The sequence below is a fragment of the Phocoena phocoena genome, chromosome 12 (assembly GCF_963924675.1).
Source record: "Phocoena phocoena chromosome 12, mPhoPho1.1, whole genome shotgun sequence".
Classification (NCBI taxonomy): Eukaryota; Metazoa; Chordata; class Mammalia; order Artiodactyla; family Phocoenidae; genus Phocoena; species Phocoena phocoena.
This window is the reverse complement of record NC_089230.1, coordinates 22,035,665-22,055,530: the sequence shown is the minus strand read 5'-3', so window position 1 is coordinate 22,055,530 and position 19,866 is coordinate 22,035,665. Positions and strand designations below refer to the sequence as shown.

General features: G+C 35.5%; 1 protein-coding gene across 4 annotated transcripts in view; it reads left to right on the top strand.

Moving 5' to 3' along the window:
* ADGRG6 (adhesion G protein-coupled receptor G6) overlaps window positions 1–19,866 on the top strand; it is a 127,449-nt gene that overhangs the window by 72,991 nt on the left and 34,592 nt on the right. For all 4 annotated transcript variants that reach the window (XM_065888491.1, XM_065888490.1, XM_065888494.1 and 1 more), the window contains 8 exons: window positions 3,850–3,935; window positions 7,293–7,345; window positions 8,358–8,420; window positions 11,862–12,004; window positions 14,902–15,013; window positions 16,310–16,374; window positions 16,966–17,176; window positions 18,479–18,650. In XM_065888491.1, the coding sequence (XP_065744563.1) occupies window positions 3,850–3,935; window positions 7,293–7,345; window positions 8,358–8,420; window positions 11,862–12,004; window positions 14,902–15,013; window positions 16,310–16,374; window positions 16,966–17,176; window positions 18,479–18,650 (905 nt within the window). The remainder of the gene's footprint in view (window positions 1–3,849; window positions 3,936–7,292; window positions 7,346–8,357; window positions 8,421–11,861; window positions 12,005–14,901; window positions 15,014–16,309; window positions 16,375–16,965; window positions 17,177–18,478; window positions 18,651–19,866) is intronic.

Below are 19,866 nucleotides of genomic sequence, written 5' to 3'. Positions count from 1 at the left end.
TAATAGTTTTTCCCCCTAAATTGACTCACTTTTTTACTTAAACATTTATATTCATATAAATAAATTAATATCACTGTTGTAAAATGAAACCAGTACTACTGGTTTTAAAATAGAAGTGAAAAGTGAAAATAAATGTAATGAAAACAATGCTGCTGAATTCTCTCTATATCCTGTTGCCTTCTCACATCTCAGCACCTAACGCCTTCATTATCTTTTTAAAAAGAGAGGGTAACAAAGGGTTAGAGACACACTGTAATTAAGATGTTTTTTCTTTGGTATAGTCAAATTTGAAATAATTGAAAAGAGAATTACTTGTTTACCTTGTGAGTAAATGGGATTTAGTGTCACGTCCCAGACTATCTAAGCTCATTCACACACCGTCAACAGTTTCAAATATACTTTTCTTACTCCTTGGGAAACTGATGTAGTAAACATTCTCAGGCCTATGATCTGATATATTCGGGAACCCTGTTTTGTTCACTGTAAGAAAGATAGACAGCTATCAAATCTGGTATCTACCTCATCTAGTCCTTTAAACTCTGGACTATTAAAGAGATTTACTGAGTTCGTCAATCATGATATGCTGGTGTCAGAGGGAGAGGGATTGAGATTGTTTGGCAATCAGACATATTTTTTCAGTATATCAATCAAATGTTTCTTCCTGGCTTTTGTAAAATGTTCCTATCCCCCTGTGTAAAGTTCTTTTTGTTATTTTTCAATAGGATTTTTATCTGATACTTCAGATTATATACTAAGAAAATCTTATCTTCTAAGCCACTTTTCATAAACAGATATTTCAGTATATGAGAGATAATCTAGGTATTCCTACAAATAAGCTTAGTGCCTTCTGCATTGCATTCCCAAGAAAAGCTCTTGGACTAATCATTGTTTCCATTCCAAATCATATGTTCTATGCCTGAAACATCACTGTACTGCCGCTGGACATTAGACTTTTGTGAGATTAGCACAAGCAATCCAAGTAAGGAACTAACTTTGTTAGTCCTTATTATTGTTCTAAAAACCTAACTTAAAAGTGCAAATTGTATCATTGCTTCTAGTTTCTCCCATACGTTTGACTACTCAAAAAAATTCACTCTCAGGATATTTGTGTGCACCCAACAATCAATCTAGCTTTATAGGCCAAGTATCTTAAAGAAATCATGTGTGTAGGATGAACAGGACTCCAGTCGTCTTATAAATGCCACTGACATACTATAATTGCCACATCACCAGTTCAAAGAAATAATCTTGAATCTAAAATAACATTTGGTTTATACTTCAACATTTATCTTTTCAAATGTATATTTTAAAGCCTACCTTTTCAAACCTATATTTCATACCCTTGAATGGAGAATAAAGTAGTGTCTGTCATTTCTATACCTTTTAAGAAACTCTCAGGAGAGTGTTAAGAAGATAAAAAAGGGGAAAGATAATTGGAGAAAGATCTACAGACAGGAACATGTTTTGATACCACATCTGTTATGGCAAGCAATGGTTTCTACTTTGAAGTTTTGTGAGGCTGGACAAGTTATCTAATTGGAAAAAAGTCTATCACAAATTCTTCAGGCTTGGATGTCATTATTAGGACAATACATCTTTTGAAGTGTCTGGAACATATGAAGATTTGTGAATAGCTTTTCTACTGAGACACAATGTGAGTTGTTACATCTATAGGAGAAGGCAACTTCACTACTAGGAGGACAGGGAAAAGCCTGCATCAGTGTATCTTAGTTGTGCGTTCTCTGTAATGTCAATGCTTGAGAGAATTATTTCACTGCGGTCCAAAATGTCCCCTCCAGTGGACATTTTATCTTGCTTTGACAGTTCATTCTTGGACATTTCCTAGGATTACTTGTTGACTACGTTATCCAAAAAGTTTAAATAAGTGTAACCAGTAGACACTATTGAATAATTTTTGCTAAATATATATATATATATATATATATGTATATATATATATATATATATATAAATATATATATACCTCATTCTGAGGCTTCTGAAGAGAGACTACTGGAAAACGATCCACAGCACCGGAGAATCTCTAACACTTAGGGGTAGGTTCTCTGGTATATTCACATATTTTTTTTAGCATAAGCAGTGTGACTCTAGAGAGAATCATATATTTATAAACTGATTTAGGCTGACTTTGATATGTAATGTCTTTCTTATTTATAAAAACTGAATTGGGAAAAAAGTGTGGAAATACTTTAAATTTAAAGAAAAACATCTTAAGCGTTTGGATGCTTCCGTAAAATTTCAGAAATATGAATGATTAAAAATACTGATTTTTAGTATTTTGCAGGATTCTCCTGAGAGGGAAGGAATACAACTCCTAACATAAACACATGCTTTAGGTCTCCATCTAGTGGTAGCTTGTCACTTACTTTATTGGCACCGGGGAACATGCCCAAAATAGCCCTCAGATCCTGACATCAATATAGAATCCTGGACTTCTGCAACTTGAATTTCCTCTCGTTCATTCAGAATGTCCATGATTTGATATGATGAGAGCTACAGTGTAAAAAGGTTTTTTTTGTTTTTTGGTCTGAATTATTATCATTTATTTTAAATATACTCCTGGAATTATTTTTCATTCAGAATATTTTTTAAAGGAACATGAGGTCAGGATCATTAAAATACCTGAAGAGTTTTAGAAGCTGGAATAATAGTATGCATAAATTAAACTAAATATCCTTGGACTTGTACCAATTTCATAGATTTATATTATTATACCTGGGAGCGGCAATTTATTTTAGCATGAGTTTCTGACCCCTGTAGTGGAAAAACATTCCTTTAGGAGTATGACTGGAATTTGCATTTTGGTAGTTTTGGGAGTTTCCAGAGGCATACTTTTGTACTTTTATCTACTGCCTCCCCCAAATCTTCATTAAATCTATTTCCCATTGTTTTAATTATATACTTTTACATTTTCTATGCATATTTTTCTCATGTTTGTAAGCATGAAGGTAGATGATTGATTGACAATAATGAAGAATCAATATTTTTTTCTGTATATAACCTACCATTTTTAAAAAGATTTTTTTTCTCATTAGCTACTTTTAGTAAGGTACCCTATAACACACATAGAGAGAGATTTAGCAAATCCTGGCTGGTCAGTTTGATTTTCATTTTAAAAATATATATATATGGCAGACTACTTTAAAGATTGCACCCTGCCACGCCCCCCAAAAAAAGCTGAACCTCCTTCTGACATAGGATTTTTCTTTTAAAAGCAAGCGAGTCCAGTTAAAATTCCATCTGCAAATACTCTTTCTTTTTTCCCCCTTTACTTGATACAAATGACTACATTTATAGAATTTTGATAAAAAATCTGGTGAAATACAACCCAATAACTTAATGGAAGTAATTGCTTTAGTGAAGAGGGGAAAGAGGACAGAGAGGATAAGGGGCTGTGGGCCAAAAATATGTGATGCCTGTTCTTTTCCAAATTAAGTTCTGCCTATCATCTTACTCAAGTTTTCACATTCCAAACTATCATTCTTCATAATATAGAAAAAAAGGATAATTTTTTGTTACAACAAATCAAATTGTACCTGAAAAATCACCATTTTACATACAGGAGATAGAATTCTATAGAATTAAAAAATATGAAGAAACATATGCAGGTGATAATTTAGAAGCAATGACTTCGTAAGAGTAAACTAAATGATAACTATTTCTAAAAAGTTGCGAAGGTCAATGAGAATGAAGTTAAAATACCTTGTAAATTTTCTGTACCTATGTAGAAGGCGTTTCTTTTAAGTTGTATGAAATCACGTCCTTGTAAGTGTAAGTATGTGACTGTAAAATATAATTAATGGACTAAATCTTATTTCCAATGGACAGATGGAATTATTTATAGAATTTTCATAGAGATTCAAAACATCCTTCATCACCCCGAGGTAAAAGTACAGAGCAAGGTGGCCGAATGGGTAAGTGAATTGTAAAATTTCTTTATTGGTTTTAAGACTTTAATCTCTGGAAATCTAGAAAAGACTCTACTGTCTAACTGAATCCACAGATCATACCGAAACATAGATACTATTCATTATAAATGTATGTATAGATATATAAGTGAGATATTGCACTTTTGAATAGAAAGAGAGATACATTTGAATAAGGACAAGAAAGAGCCTAATAGACTATTATGTCAAATAAGAAAGGTGCCTCACAAATGGAAAAGTGTTTTGAGAGGTATGTTTATTTACTGTTATATCCATACATTTTCAGCACTTTGTTTTTGTTCTATTTATTTATTTTTAATTTATTTTTTATTTTATTTTATTTTATTTTGCGGTGTGCGGGCCTCTCTCTGTTGTGGCCTCTCCCGTTGCGGAGGACAGGCTCCGGACGCACAGGTTCAGCGGCCATGGCTCACAGGCCCAGCCGCTCCGTGGCATGTGGGATCTTCCTGGGCTGGGGCATGAACCTGCGTCCCCTGCATCGGCAGGCGGACTCTCCACCACTGCGCCACCAGGGAAGCCCTGTTCTGTTTTTTTTAAAGCAGTGAAAGCAGGTTTTATTCAGTAACCACTGACAGTAGGAGAACGTGCTGAGCCCCATTCTGATTTGTGCAGAGGTGACTGGGGGTTTTAAAGGAACAGTGAGGGTGGAGGGAGGAGGAATGGTAGGGACTTGAACAGAGTCAGGAAAGTGAAAAGTTACAAAAAAGTGGGAGGGGTGGTTGGCCCATAAGAAACCCTTCTGGGGTTGCTAACTGGTGCCTATCGAAGTTAGGCTCCTATCCTCCCACAGAGACTGGGAGATGGGCCCTATCTTCAGGTGTTGGCTGGAACAAGCAGTGAATTCATTCATTTGTTCAGCACTGTTTTTAAAAATACATTTCTTATTTTTTTATTTAATTGAGTGTTTGATTCAAAAACCACTAAATATAAAAAGATATATCATGAATATCTTTCACCATCCTTGACACTCATCTGCCTGGAGGCCAACCTGTCTGCATAGAAATCACTGTTAGTTTTTCTTGGGTTTTTCAAGAATTTGTTTGCGACTGTAAAAGAAAATGACTATACATCCTTTTTTTTCTTTTTATATTAAAAGTAGCATATTGCACACACCATTCCACACTGTACTTATTTTTGTTATTGCCAGATTTGCAGTATCAGTACACAGAGACCGTCCTTATCGTTTTTTTAAAAAACAGGGTACAATATTCCATTATGTGGCTCTCTAGTCATTTATTTAACAAGTTTTCTGCTGATGGATATTTGGGTTATAATTTATTTAACCCGCACTCTATTGGTTAAAAATTTGGTAATTTCCAGTTAAAAAAACCCTAAGCGTTTTATTTTCTTATTTTTCTTACAAATACAGCCTAAGGGTTAAAAAATTTTCTTCTTCTCTATAACAATACCAAAAATTTAACTTTCCATAGGTTTCTATTTTTTCTATTATTTTATTTCCTATCTACAGCATACTGTGACACCATGTACTGTTTTTATGTACTACTACAGTTCAGACAATTTTTGTGAAAAAAGTCATTTGTCATTTGGGTAAACATTCTGAAGTAAGAAAAATGGGTTTTCGTACATGGTAGCTGTCTAATAAGTGTGTCCTTGGTAGCAAAAGAAAGTTAAACCATACAATAAAAGGTAGTGGTGATAATACTTTATACATACATATATATGTTTATATGTTATATGTTTATGTTTATATGTTATATGTTTATATGTATATTGATATAGATAAATATTTGAAGAATGGTAGGAAAACATGGTCTTATTTTTAAAGGCAAGAAAGGGCTTTACTGAATGAGTATAATCTTGCATCTTGTTTTCTTTCCAGCATTCTTCTCTCTGCTTTTTTAAAGTCAGAATGTTTTCAAAAGATAAAACTTCTATTTTTAAAATTTATTTTATTGAAGTATAGTTGATTTACAATGCTGTGTTAGTCAAAATATAAAATTCTTTATTTTTAGACGCAAGAGAGAAGACATATGGGAACATATGTATATGTATAGCTGATTCACTTTGTTATAAAGCAGAAACTAACACAGCATTGTAAAGCAATTATACCCCAATAAAGATGTTTAAAAAAAAAAAATTCTTTATTTTTATTCTCAAAGGAACCACTTCTAATATTATTAATTCTGTAAATTAGCATTCATTGGAAAGTTTGTGCTTTAGACAAGGTATAATTTTACATTTATATTTATTTCATGCATGGTTTTCAACATAACATCATTTTTATCTGAAGCTAAACTTTAATGGACACTTTTCCCTTAAGGTGTAAGATACCAGAGCAGATATTTGGAAACAGGAAAATATATTTCATATTATTACTATTTCATATTATTGTTTCATATTATTACTATTTCATACTGTTTCATATTATTGCTATTTATAATGTAAAAATAATTTAATACTTCTTGCCAGAATTTCCTAGAATTTACATTCATTTTAAAAATGCTTACAAGGAAGGCTAAACGTATGTATGAAACAAGACCTAAAAAACTCTTTGGAGGAGATATAGAAGTAAGAGAATTTAGTGTCAGTAAAGAAATGGTGGTCTGTGATTGTGTTAGACAATGCATATGGGAGGTTTTTATTTATACTGAGAGGAATCCATTGCTTCATTAAAAAGTCTGGTGCTGAGACACATAAAAATTTTTAAATGACCACATAACAATTATAACACAGTTCCCCATAATGTTGAACTTTTTTGTTTTTTTAAAGGTTTATATTAACTTATAATTTTTCTTACTACTAATATTCTTCTGACATGGTAATTGCTAGAAAAACATGTTAATGCATTTCAGTGATTGTTGAAGGAAGAATATGGAAGGTGTGTATTGTGCTCATCTTCCCTGTGTACCCTATTGCAGCTAAGTTTTCAGTGTTACAGCTAATTTGAAGGCCCATTACAGAGAAAGCCCTTTATAATAGGGGCTGGAGACAAACGTATAGTGTTTGCAGACAGACAAGACTTGGGTTCCAATCTGGGATCTGCTACTTCTTAGTTGCAGCTTGGTCAAGCTATTTGATCTCTGTGAAGCTCAGTTTCTTCGTGTAATGGGTGGGAGGACAGTGCAGATAATACCTATCTCATTAGTTGTTGTGAGAATGAAGGAAATAACATTTGCAAGGTTCTTGGCATACAGTGATCTAGTAACTGTTATCTGTACTTTCTTTCACTGCTCTAGCTCTTCGGAATTTTCCCAGGGTCTTATTTCAGTAACACTTTATGGGAGAGAAGAAACTGGATTTAAATTTTTTTTTTAATTATTTAAAAGTATTACTCAAACTTATCCTTTTCTATTGTATTTTCAGCTCAATTCAACCTTCCAGAATTGGAACTATACTGTTTATGTGGTTAATATCAGGTAAATGACAGAGTAAATTGAAAAATAAAAAGCAGTGTCTAATTTAATACTTCTGTCTCCCTCTCTCTCTCCCCCTCTCTCTCTGGTTATTCCTGCACACACATACATGCAAGTACAGACATACACACACACCATATTCATAATCTTTCTAAAACAACTCTATATTTTATCATTTCTTTGCACAAAAAGCTTCAATGATGCAGCAATGGTTTTAAAATTTTTGATTGTAGATCCCAATCATTTTTTAAAATGTAGTTTGTACTTCCAAAATATATTTGTGATTTTAAATAAATTGTATATATGCATGTGTGTATATTACTTAACCAATATATTATGTTATAATGTATCATAAACTGAGAGGATAATTAAATATAAATGGAAGTTCTGTTACTTGCTTCTCACACCCCAGTAGATCATCTAGAGCACCCCCTGGGTTGCATGCACCCCAGTTTGGAGACGATTTTTCTACAAGATAAGACATCTACAGTCTGATTGCAACTTGGCCTTTCAAAATTATCTTTCACTAATCTTCTATTTAAACACTCCACTGAATCTCTAGCAGATATTGTCATTCACCTGTCTTCCTCTGCACCTTGTTTTTACAGTTTTATACTTAAATTAGTTTCTAAAGTGTATTTGATGAACCCTAAACATGTTTTCTGTGAACCTAAGAGATGTAATAACACAGAAAAAGGGATCAAAAAGTCAAATTAGTTCAGGAGCTAAATTATTAAACCAACTGAAGCAAGTTTCTGTATATCCAAGCATCTCAGGTTCTTTGGTGTACTGATATGCATCCTGAATCTTAGAGAGAGAGAGAGAAGGCACGTAGCTGTCAAGCTTTATTTGACCATGGAGCTGTTTCGTCTCAGGCATATGAAAGAACTAGGACCTCAGAACACACATTTGCAAACACTGACTTAGAATGCCTCTTTCTCTCACGTCCTCAAATTTTGTTGTTGATCGTGCAGCAGATGAAGCTGATAATGAATGTACGTATTTGTATTTTTAGTTTTCACCTGAGCACTGGAGAGGACAAGATTAAAGTGAGGAGAAGCATTGTGAATGATCAAAGGTAACGCCGGCAACGTCTTGCAGAAAATGTAACATCTTTCTCTTGCTCTCTGCTTTGACTGTCTGGTAGAGAAATGAAATCAGTGCGGTAGGAGAGAAACATTTCAATCCAGTGGCACAATTAAATTATGTCTTTATCTCTAGTGGACAGCCTTCTTTTTTTTTTCCTGTAGTTAAAACTGTAATATAGCAGACTGGGTAGAAATGTACATCTGATAAAAAATAATTCAGAAGTAGAACATTTGTTAGTTTTAGTATTTCCAGTTTATGATAACCAATTACCTCTTATTTGAAATTTCAGAGACCTTCAAAGAAAGAAAATAATTATAGTGTTATTTCAAGTAAGGTACTTATGTACAATAGCATCTAATAATATGGGTGATAGATGCCGAGATATTTTCAGCATTCAAAGCCATCGGCTAATTTCCTGAAGTCTTCATTTGTAAATTTATATCAAGGTCATGACTTATGCAGGCAGGTATAAGTTAATGGATATGTTCACCATATGTAATAGTTGGCACTTAAAGGCCAACTGTTCTTAAAAAATAATGTAAACTCCTACATGAAATAAATGTAGTTGTGTTCAGGTAATATATTGCATCTCCACAGAATAAAAATATTAGTTGAAAAGCAAAAGTTCACATCTCTTACTCAGTTTCAATTGACTGAATTAATATTATGTATTTACAACTATAATGATGGAATACATCTCTTTTCAGGTGATACATTCTTACTATGAGAAGCTAGTAATAAAATTTCATATGAGAGTTGACTAGAGAGTTTTCTTATTTTTTTTCTTTTTCTATTTGGCATTAGAAAAACACGTCTTTAAGATTATATTTCAAACTTATTTCTGTAAGTATTCAACAGACTGGATTGGGCCACCTGGTTAGGGAAAGTTGTTTTTTATTTTCTGGAATTGTTCCTTTTCCTTTGTGATCAATTATTCCTTTTCCTTTGTGACCTTTTCCTTGTGAACAAATAATGTATTTAATGTATTTTAACACTGTATTCTTGATGGTAACAGGACTCTTCTCCTCTATTTAGGCAAATAATTTCTTTTTTCCAAACCTTACTGCTAGATCGTATTGAGCCTTGAATAATGGATCCAGCGATTATCTGGATCCCTTTGCTGGACACTTTGTCTTGCGGTTGTGGCAGCCCTGGTTCAGGGTATCTCCAACGGTATACCCTCTGCAGAGGGCTCAAACTCAGATTCTAACAGTGCCATTTTATAAGAAGAGCCAAATAACATATTTCTCGGAAGTATAAATATATTAAGCCAATGCTTCTTGGAAGCATAATCCTCATCCTCATTGTAAGCTTCATCGCAGTGTCTCCTCACATTTGCACAGCACTTTATGATTCCAAGCACTGTCACATTCACTGGCTCATTGGCTTCCCTCTCCCAATTACTCGCTGACATAGATAAGGCAGGTAACATCCTGCCCTTTCAACCAGTGACAAAACTAAGACCCAGTGAGTTGCCCAAGATCAACCAAGCAACATGAAAAGCCGGGATTTCTGACTTTGTGCTGCCGTGCTGTAGTCCCACCTAAAGTGATTCTTCTACTACCTGACAATACTAAAATCAGCCGTCATGAATATGTGTCAGCACCTTCGAAACTCTTGTTCAAACAACATTTAAGTTCATGGAATCTCCGTTTCCTGTCTGTCAAACCAATGGGTAACTTTACAGAAAATTATAGGGAGAATGAACTTAGACAATGTATATGGGAAAATCCACACATTTTGTTTTTCTTTGGTATGAACTCCGGCATTGCTTTAAAATTTGTTCTTACTGGCTTTACCTCCATTTCTTTCTTTCTGCTCGCTGTTTCTTTTATGTTCATGGATGAACTTTTATAGTCTCTCATAGTTTTTGTCCAAACAACAATCTACTAGTCTTCACACACGCTTTTTTCCCAACCTTTTCTTTCAATCAGATTGTTAACACTTAACACAGACCCTAGCCGTAGATAATGCTATCATACTCTATTACCTAGACAGACAGGAAACCAAAGCTGCAGAGACTGGTTTATTCAAATAAAGAACAATTGATAGTAACAACAGATAGAACTGGACTTTACAGAACCATAAAATAGTTTCAGTTTCCAGGATGAGAGAGGAAAGCAACACAGATAAGACCTGTGAAAACGCACGGTCATTCTTGAATTGCTGAATTTGGGTCAGTACCATCCACATTGTACTGTGTTCTCAACATTCAAAGGAAGTGAAAGGTCATATTCCCAACTATAAGTTCTCAGTTACTGGAGTGGCAAAGGTTAGTTTCCAACAATAATTTCATCAAGGGATACTTTTTTCTAATAGGCCGTTGAACAAATTATTAAGCTATCACAATTCACCATTATATTTCACATCTATGTTTGTCTCATCCTGAAATATGACTCATATATGAACATTAAGCAGTAAATGATTTTAGAGATAAATAGCTTTTCAGAGTGAATTATGAGAATTGTGAAGTATGTTGTCCTTGAGCTCAGCACAGATAGTTAGGGAAAAAATAGGGCCACTTTCAAATTTCACCTAACCTTGAATAGCAAATATTTCACTTATTTTTCTTTTTTTAAGCATCACAAATATGTTAATACTCTATTTCATTTATACTGATACCCCCAGAATTTCATAAATAAAATATGCTACTGCCTCTCCACTGAGGACGTCATAGTAACACAGTTCTACTGAGTTCACTTGGGCATCTTTTGATTTCTGCTCTCGACTACAGCTGTGATTACAATAGAAGAGAAAATTATATTACTTCAAATAGTAGAACCAAAGTTTTGGTGGGGCTTTTAGGATATATCTCTGCTTCCCATAGAGATATTTCTTTTTAAAGACATGCAGGGTCAGGCAGTCTATAAACTTCTTCAGTGATATGCTGACCAATACTGAGTGAATTTCAAGTACTTATTTTGTAACTTTTCAGTGTACAAAGTACTAGTAAATACTTCATGGAGCTAGAAAATCATTTATCACAATTCTGGAGAAATTGTAACGTATTTGTAAACAATAACACTTAATAATTTCAAAAGTTAAAAGTTTAGTCAGATTAGTTGAAATTCTAATTTTTCTTGAAAAACTTTATTTTTTGCTTTAAAGAAACAATGTGGAATTAACCACAAATATGGCCTTTCTTGCATGTATGCTGTAAAACATTACTTAAAAGTATTTCTCAAAAGAAATGGGGTGATATGGTAGATGATACAGGCAGTATCTTATAAAATCTATTCATATTGAGATTTTTTTAACATTATAATTTGTGCAGTGGCAGAAGTCTTTGAGTGCCTTGGCATATTTCTTCAGTCTCAGCACTTTATGGTCACCCTCTTACTACCATATCCAAATGTTCTATTTTTCCACCCGAAAAACAACCAACTGGTCAATAGCACCACCAACAATTCTATTGGAATTGTTTTCCTAGGTTGGTGATTTTGGCCCTTCTAGTTTACAATGCTACCAACAATTCCAATTTAGAAGGAAGAACCATTCAGCAGAAGCTCTTAAGAAATAATGAGTCCCTGGATGAGGGCTTGAGGCTACACAGAGTGAACGTGAGGCGACTGGGTAAGTGCCTTTAATTTTTTTATAATATGTGTTTTATGTGACTACTATCCAGGTTTAATTGAAACAAAAAAAAATATTCTTCCTTTGTGTGTTTGCTTATTTAAAGCTATTTTTTTCTGATGATGAAATTCATCCTATTGGTGACACTGTTAACAAATGGGTGACAAGGTTAGCATAAAAGGTAGTACCTTGATACCTGTGAATCCAAGGGAATGAAAGAGGCAGATGAAAGTTTATACCCTATTTTAGGAACCTATTATGAAAATACTAAGAATATGAGCAAAATGCCAAGATAACCTTGAGCAGAATTGGCTTCAACTTTAGGAATAAAGAGTGTGTGTGTGTGTGTGTGTGTGTGTGTGTGTGTGTGCATTTGGGATCTCTAATGAGGTAAATCTTATAAAAGACTATTTCGTGTTATAAAACATCCTCTTCTCTTATGTTCTCTGTCTCCATTAAAGATACCACTGTCTTTGCTGGAATAGGCCAGAAATCTGGGTGTTATCCTGGACCTAGATTCAGTTCTCACCTGGATGCCATTCACATCCTAAACTCCAGCCACAGGTGTGGTGCTTCGAGCACCTCCCCAAACGTGCAGTGCTCTTTTCTCTGTCTTTGCCCACACTTCTCTCCTCTCCTCTCACTGCCCACCTGATGATCAACGATATAGTATTAAGGACAGTCCAAAGTCACCTCTTCTATGAAGCCTTTTCTGACATCATCATGTACGAATAGATATCGCTGTCTTGGAGACTCCACTTCAAGCTGTCCACAGCTTCATACATTTTCTTTAAACAGGAATTTCCCCTGGCTTGAGAACACATCTTATTTTTCTAACACCCTCACTTCCTACCTCCCCCCAGCAACCAGCATATCCCCCAACCCTTAAATACCTGAATAAATAAACAAATGAGGCTTGATGGGTGTATTTTAGAAAAGTAAATGATCAAAATATGGATAACAAAAAATAACGTTATCATTCTATTGTTATGATGACAGTTGATTAGGTATATTAGTAGAGCTCAAAAGAAAGGGAAACTTTGACACAGTTCCTTATACACACATGCAGGAGGTTGAAGTGGGGGAAGCAGCTATTCCTCAGCCTCTAAGAGCAGAATTATGGCTGAGGCCAGAATCACAATGTAATAAAGAAGCAGGCATCTTTGCTTCTGTGAGAAACCACCCATCTCTAATGTGTCAACATACACAGTTACAGTCAGCCCCCCATTTCCACGGGTTCTGCATCTGTAGATTCAACCAACCTTGGATCAAAAATATTTGGGGGGGGAGCTTCCCTGGTGGTGCAGTGGTTGAGAGTCCGCCTGCCGATGCAGGGGACACGGGTTCGTGCCCTGGTCCGGGAAGATCCCACATGCCGTGGAGCGGTTAGGCCCATGAGCCATGCCCGCTGAGCCTGCGCGTCCGGAGCCTATGCTCTGCAACGGGAGAGGCCACAACAGTGAGAGGCCTGAGTACCACACACACACACACAAAAAATATTTGGGGGAAAAAATTCAGAAAGTTCCAGAAATCATAACTTGAAATATACATTATATTTAAAGCTATTTACATAGCTTTTACACAGTATTTGTTATTATAAGTAATCTAGCAATGATTTAAAGTATACTGGAGGATGTGCATAGGTTATTGCAAATATTACACCATTTTACACAAGGGACATGAGCTTCCTCAGATTTTGTTGTCTTGTGTGTGTTTGTGTGTTGGAGGGTGTGTTTCCTGGAACCAGTCGCTCGAGGATACTGAGGGATGGATGTATAAGGAGCTCATTGAGGTTAAAGAATGCAGATCATCATTATCGTCATCAACAACAGCAGTTTCTGAGCCTCTGTGGGAAAATGCTTGCTTATTTAATAAACAGAGCTTCTTGGGGATGAGCAGAGTACAAACGCTGCCCTTTCACACATAAGGGCCTCCACAGAGAAGGAGCTTGACGACTGGTAGTTTGTACGTGGCAAAGGAGCCTCATGAGGACCAACCTTATCTCTGTCCTCAGAGGCTGAGGAATTACTTAGACAAGTAATTTATACCACTTAATTTAAATTCTATACTTTATTGTTCTTCTGCAAGTGGGTCTATAAAGAAAAATTTCCACCAATTGGAAAAAAAACTCAGAATATAAATGGGAAAGTTATTTAAATGTTCAGTTGGTGGCTACAATACTGGTTCCCAGTAGTCTTAGTGTAACTTACTATTATTCAGTACTGAAATATGAGATTTTGTTGTTGCTGTTGATATAGTGCTTTTATTTTGATACTTTTTAAGTGTAAAATCTGAGTGGTTTATGTCATAAAACTCGCCTGGAGAGTTTTCAAACAACAGGTGGGATGATTTGAAGATGAAGGCATGTGTGTACGATGTGTGGCCTACAGGTGTCTTCTTGTCATTCCCCCAGCAAACTTCCAGGTGAAATATGCTTTCAGAGCAGCTAGAAAATGTTTCCATAAAATATGCTGGCAACTCAATGACAACACTATTGAGGCACTATTTTATAGGCTTTCCCCTTTGAAAAAGATTAAATTACATTTTGAATTTTTCAGGACAGTTTTCATTTTATGTAGTTTTTTTTTTTTAATAAACCTCTGTTTTACTAATTTTATCTACTAATGATTTACATTAGAATGATATTATAAGTTTCATGTTTATACTTGCATAAGTGTGTTTTTTATTTGATAGTTTTGTAACATGTAATTTAAAATATGAAATGTAGTTAACATTTATTTTTCATAACTTCTAAACTTTTACAAATTCTGAACATAAAAACCTAGTATTTTGATATTGCATGGAATAAATACCTAATTACCAACATTGTTGTCTTGTTCTCATCTTGCACCTCTAATTTCAAAAAATAGGTTAATATTTCTCGTATTTTCACATAGGTATATGTCATGATGATGAGGACCCCAAAGGCTATAAATGGCCAGCCATCCAACCTTCTGTATACAATGCTCCCTGTCCAGGGAAGCCGGGCTTCTATGCTTCACGGACATGGTAATACTTCCTTTTTTTTTTTTTTTTTTTTAATATTTATTTAGTTTATTTATTTATTTGGTTGTGCCTTGTCTTAGTTGCAGCAGGTGGGCTCCTTATTTGCGGCATGCATGTGGGATCTAGTTCCCTGATCAGGGATCGAAACTGGGCCTCATGCATTGGGAGTGTGGAGTCTTATCCACTGTGCCACCTGGGAAGTCTCTGACTCTTGCCAGCAAATTCCATGTAACCTACCTTCCCAGGGTTACAGGTGTTGCACCGTAGTTCCCGTGCAGTGTATATTAATTGGAAAGAAGGGCGGGAATCTCTGTCGTGTATGTGAAATCCATGTGAGGTAAAGACACGACAGGTAGGTTACCAAGAAAAGCCTTTTTTTTCTCTCTCCAAGAAACATGCTAATTTAGGCTTCTCCAAAGAAAGACAGAGCAATTTGGAAACCAGAGGGTGGTTCTAGAGCAAAGCACCTTATGTGTGGATGAACAAACTCACAGCCTCAAAACATACATCTGACATTCTGAGTCTTTTTAAGTTTTTGGAGTGGTTATTGTTGGAAGGGGAAAGAGACAGTAAGAATAAAGACAAGATCCAGATTAGGGCAGTCTGCTAGTGGAGACTGTTAGAGTGTGGATTTTTCCTAAATATTGAACGGAAACCTCAGACAGGTTGACTGCAGAGGATTCACCGAATAACAAGTCAGATCTAGTTCCTCACCTTCCACCCTCCTTCAGTTAGAGTTTTCTTGCAGGGAAATTCATACACTGAAACTGCCCACATAGAAATACTTTGCCCCCACTGCTTGGTTTGAAACGTGGTGGAGAGGAAAGAAAGGGGCTTCAGAGCCTTGCGGACATGGATTTGAATTCTAGCTCTACCTCTTCCTGGCTGTGAGACCTTGGAAAATTCCTTGATTTAGCTAAGTCTATTTCTTCATCTCTAAAATGTGGATTATAATCTGCTTTACAGAGTTAAATGAAATCAAAGTGAGATTTTATCTGGAAAGCTCTTAAAGCAGTACTTGATCCACGTTACCAACTATGCCTTTAACCTTAGTAACCTGATGTAGCCTAGGTTACAATAGGCTATTGCTAGTATTTTGTTTCCCTGATGCATGCACCTGATTTTTTTTCCAATAAGAACTTTTAATATGAGCTTTATGTCAATGTATTATAGTCTTATCTTCAAATGAAACTTACCTAGATGTTAAGGGAAATTCTAAAGCTTATTATTAAGTAATTTTGTCAGCTATAGTGTCATTTATGCCAAATATTTAAAATACCATTTTTGTTTGTTTTATAGTCATCATGACCCTGCCAACACATCTCTAGCTTACTGGGGTCCTCCTGATATCTCCAATTGCTCAAGTAAGTGAGAGATTTGTCTTCATTTCTCAAAGGCAAAATGAGATGACCTCGAGCTTCACAGTTTTCATCCTCTTCAAACATGTTCTTCTGTTCTGTGATATCACTGCAATATTAAAAGCTAAGCAAATGATTGCTTCACTCAAGATAGAAAATACTGTTTTGCCTCATTGTGACTTTCTGTTCTATTCATTCTGTAGGAGATTAAAAATCATAATAAAATTTTGGAGAAGAGAATATATAAATTAAAATTTGTATCAATGTTTTATAGCTCTGTATTCTTTTTAAGCAGCAAATATATACTTATTTAGTGATTCTGGGGGTATCTCTCTTAGAACCATTTGTGAATATTGGTCCCTCCAAGTTATTTACCTAAGTTGCTTAAAAGCACAATTTGTGTCTTACTAAAGCGAGAAATTAGTTTCTGAGTATAAAGAAATACTGTTGTCCTGTTCATATTGTGGTAAGGGGTACACACAGGAAACCTGATTTGCTACTTTACTATGAAGTGAAATACCATACTATGTTTTGGATTCCTGGAAATGCTCATAATACACAGGTAAAACTCTATGTTGTTCTTCTGCCATTTTTTAGGTGACGCAAATGAAGTTGCCAATCAGATTTTAAATTTAACTGGTGATGGGCAGACATTAAACTCAGCCAATATCACCAGCATCGTACAACAGGTCAAAAGGATTGTAAATAAAGAAGAAAACATTGATATAACGCTTGGCTCAACTTTAATGAATATATTTTCTAATATCTTAACCAGTCCAGACCAAGACTTGTTTGAGTCTTCTTCTGAGTAAGTTTGTTTGTTTGTTTTCTTCTGGAGAGTAAGATTTATTGGATACACATGTTGTTATACAATTTCTCACAGATCTGAATGCTTGGTGCCCAGCTTTCATAATTTAAATCTCTAGAAGATCCATTGATATTTCCCAAGATCATTCACAGAATAAACTTCAAAGTTCTGTTTTTGATTTTGGTTTTTTTTTTTCTGAGAAAATAATTTACAAATTGATTGGGATTGTCGATATGGATAGATAATAGTCCCAGAAAGACATAATTGGGGGCTTCCCTGGTGGCGCAGTGGTTGAGAGTCCATCTGCCAATGCAGGGGACACGGGTTCGTGCCCCAGTCTGGGAAGATCCCACATGCCGCGGAGCGGCTGGGCCTGTGAGCCATGGCCGCTGAGCCTGCGCGTCCAGAGCCTGTGCTCCGCAATGGGAGAGGCCACAACAGTGAGAGGCCCGCGTACCGCAAAAAAAAAAAAGACGTAACTGGTATTTCATTTTACATCTGAAACATTTTTACATCTGAAAAATGTTAACTGGTGTTAATTCAAAATATAAACTATTATATATATATATATATAAATTTATGACACTTCTTTTTGCTTGTAAAGGAGACAGTTAGCAGTCAGCTCGCATGTTTTAGGCGTAACTTGGTCGCTGTAGGTCACTATCCTACAGACTGTGACACAAAACTGCCACACCTCTGTGACTGTTATTCTTCTGAAATGAAAATGCCTAGGGCAGGGTGAAATATACCTATTTTTACACAATTCAGTTTGTATCCAATTATTTCAGTTAGCGTGTTAGTATTAAGATATTTAATTTTTTTCTGTTTCCTTCCATTCAACCAAATTTCTTTGATGAAAATTTTGTCTTTGTTAAAATGTATTCCCTAACTTACCTTATTGCACATAACAATTACAAACTTTTTTTACAGGGCCTTGCAATTCAAAAAATACTTTTATCATGGTATCTCCTTTGATTCTCACTCAGTTATGAAGTAGGAAGGGTATTTTTCATATGAGGAAAGAAAGGCTAAAACAGATGAAAAACAGAATATTTGTTTAGGCTGACTTAATTGTTGCTTTTCCTTAAAGCATGTATTTCTCTTAAGGATGAATTTATCACCACGATTCAGTGTTTTAACTGATGTTATTGTGGTTTGGGGGAATGTTGTGGGTATTCATGTTAAGATGAAAAAATGTAAGGACGATTTTATTGGGTTTGCATTTTGTCCTGCAGGAAATCACCTGTGTGCAAGTACCTAAAATGTGTCACTTACCAGTGGTATTATTTGTCATTTCTTTAGAGCTTTAAAAACAATTGATGAATTGGCCTTCAAGATAGACCTACATAGCACATGGCATGTGAATATCACAACTCGGAATCTGGCTCTTGGAGTATCATCTGTGTCCCCAGAGACCAATGAAATTTCAAATTTTAGCATTGGTCTTCCAAGCAATAATGAATCATATTTCCAGGTAATAAGCCAGTGGTTTCTTTAATTAATCCCACGGATTAAAATCTCTGATCATCTGCTAGTTGCTACTGCAACGACATCTTAGTTCCGGGGTGGAAGGCTAGTCCGAAGTTTGGCTAACAGCAGTAGTAACCATAAGACGTGTGGATGCGGGGAGGAGGTATACTTTCAGTTTACCCTCTGCAGGAGGTGATAGTGGAACTAAGCATTAAATTATGAGTGAGTGCCACCCTACTGAGAGTGGGGTATGTGGAGTTGTTCAATCAGAAGGCGTTTATTAAGGACACAAAGGTGGGAAGATGCATGGTATATTCTCTTTGCCAGTGGTTCTCAAACTACATTATAATCACCTGGAGGACTTACCAAAACAGATTGCTGGATCCCATCCCCAGAGATTCTAATTTAGTAGATCAGAGTGGATCTCCAAAATTTGCACTTTTAACAAGCTCCCGGATATTGCTGGTACTGCTGGTATGAGGATCGTACTTAGAGAACCAATGGTATAGAAGGCGAGGAATGGCAAGTGATAAGCAGGCTGAACACGAAATCTGGGGCCAGATTAATGGAGATCCTCCCTGACCTGTTCAAGTGATGCTTCAGCAAATAATTTTCAAGTTCCTACTGTGTGCTAGACAGTGTTAACCACGTGGGCAAATGAAACGATTGAAGCATCACCCTTGACATGGGAGAACACATAAGTGGCATTTAACGCTTCTTAACTGTGGAGATAAACCAAGATAGAATATTTTTTTAAATCTGAATATAAGGAAGAACTTATTTTTCTACTTTGGACCAAAGGCTCTTTTGGGTAATTCTATTTCACATTTGAAGAGTGAAAATGTGGTCAGCCTCCGTCTCATTTCAAGTCCATTTGCAGGAAAACATTCTTTGGCCTGATCTGTGGGTTCAGTAAAAATGGTACCCAAGAATGTTCAGAAAACTTCAGCTGCTTCCTCTATGCAAAGATACTCATTCTCAGCAAACAAATTAACTCGTCTTTTTTTTTTTTTCCTGGTAGTTATTTTTCTGGTAGTGTGTTTTGAGAAAAGCTTAAAATCTATTGAGTGTAAATCTAATTCTTATACTTGAAAATGGCAACTGATTTATAGATCTCTCAGTTTGTGTTTAGTTAATGTCAGTGCATATCCCGTTTTGCCCCATTTGCAAAATGTGAATGAGATCCAGGCCTTTGTCTGTAAGGGATTCAGCCTTGAGGG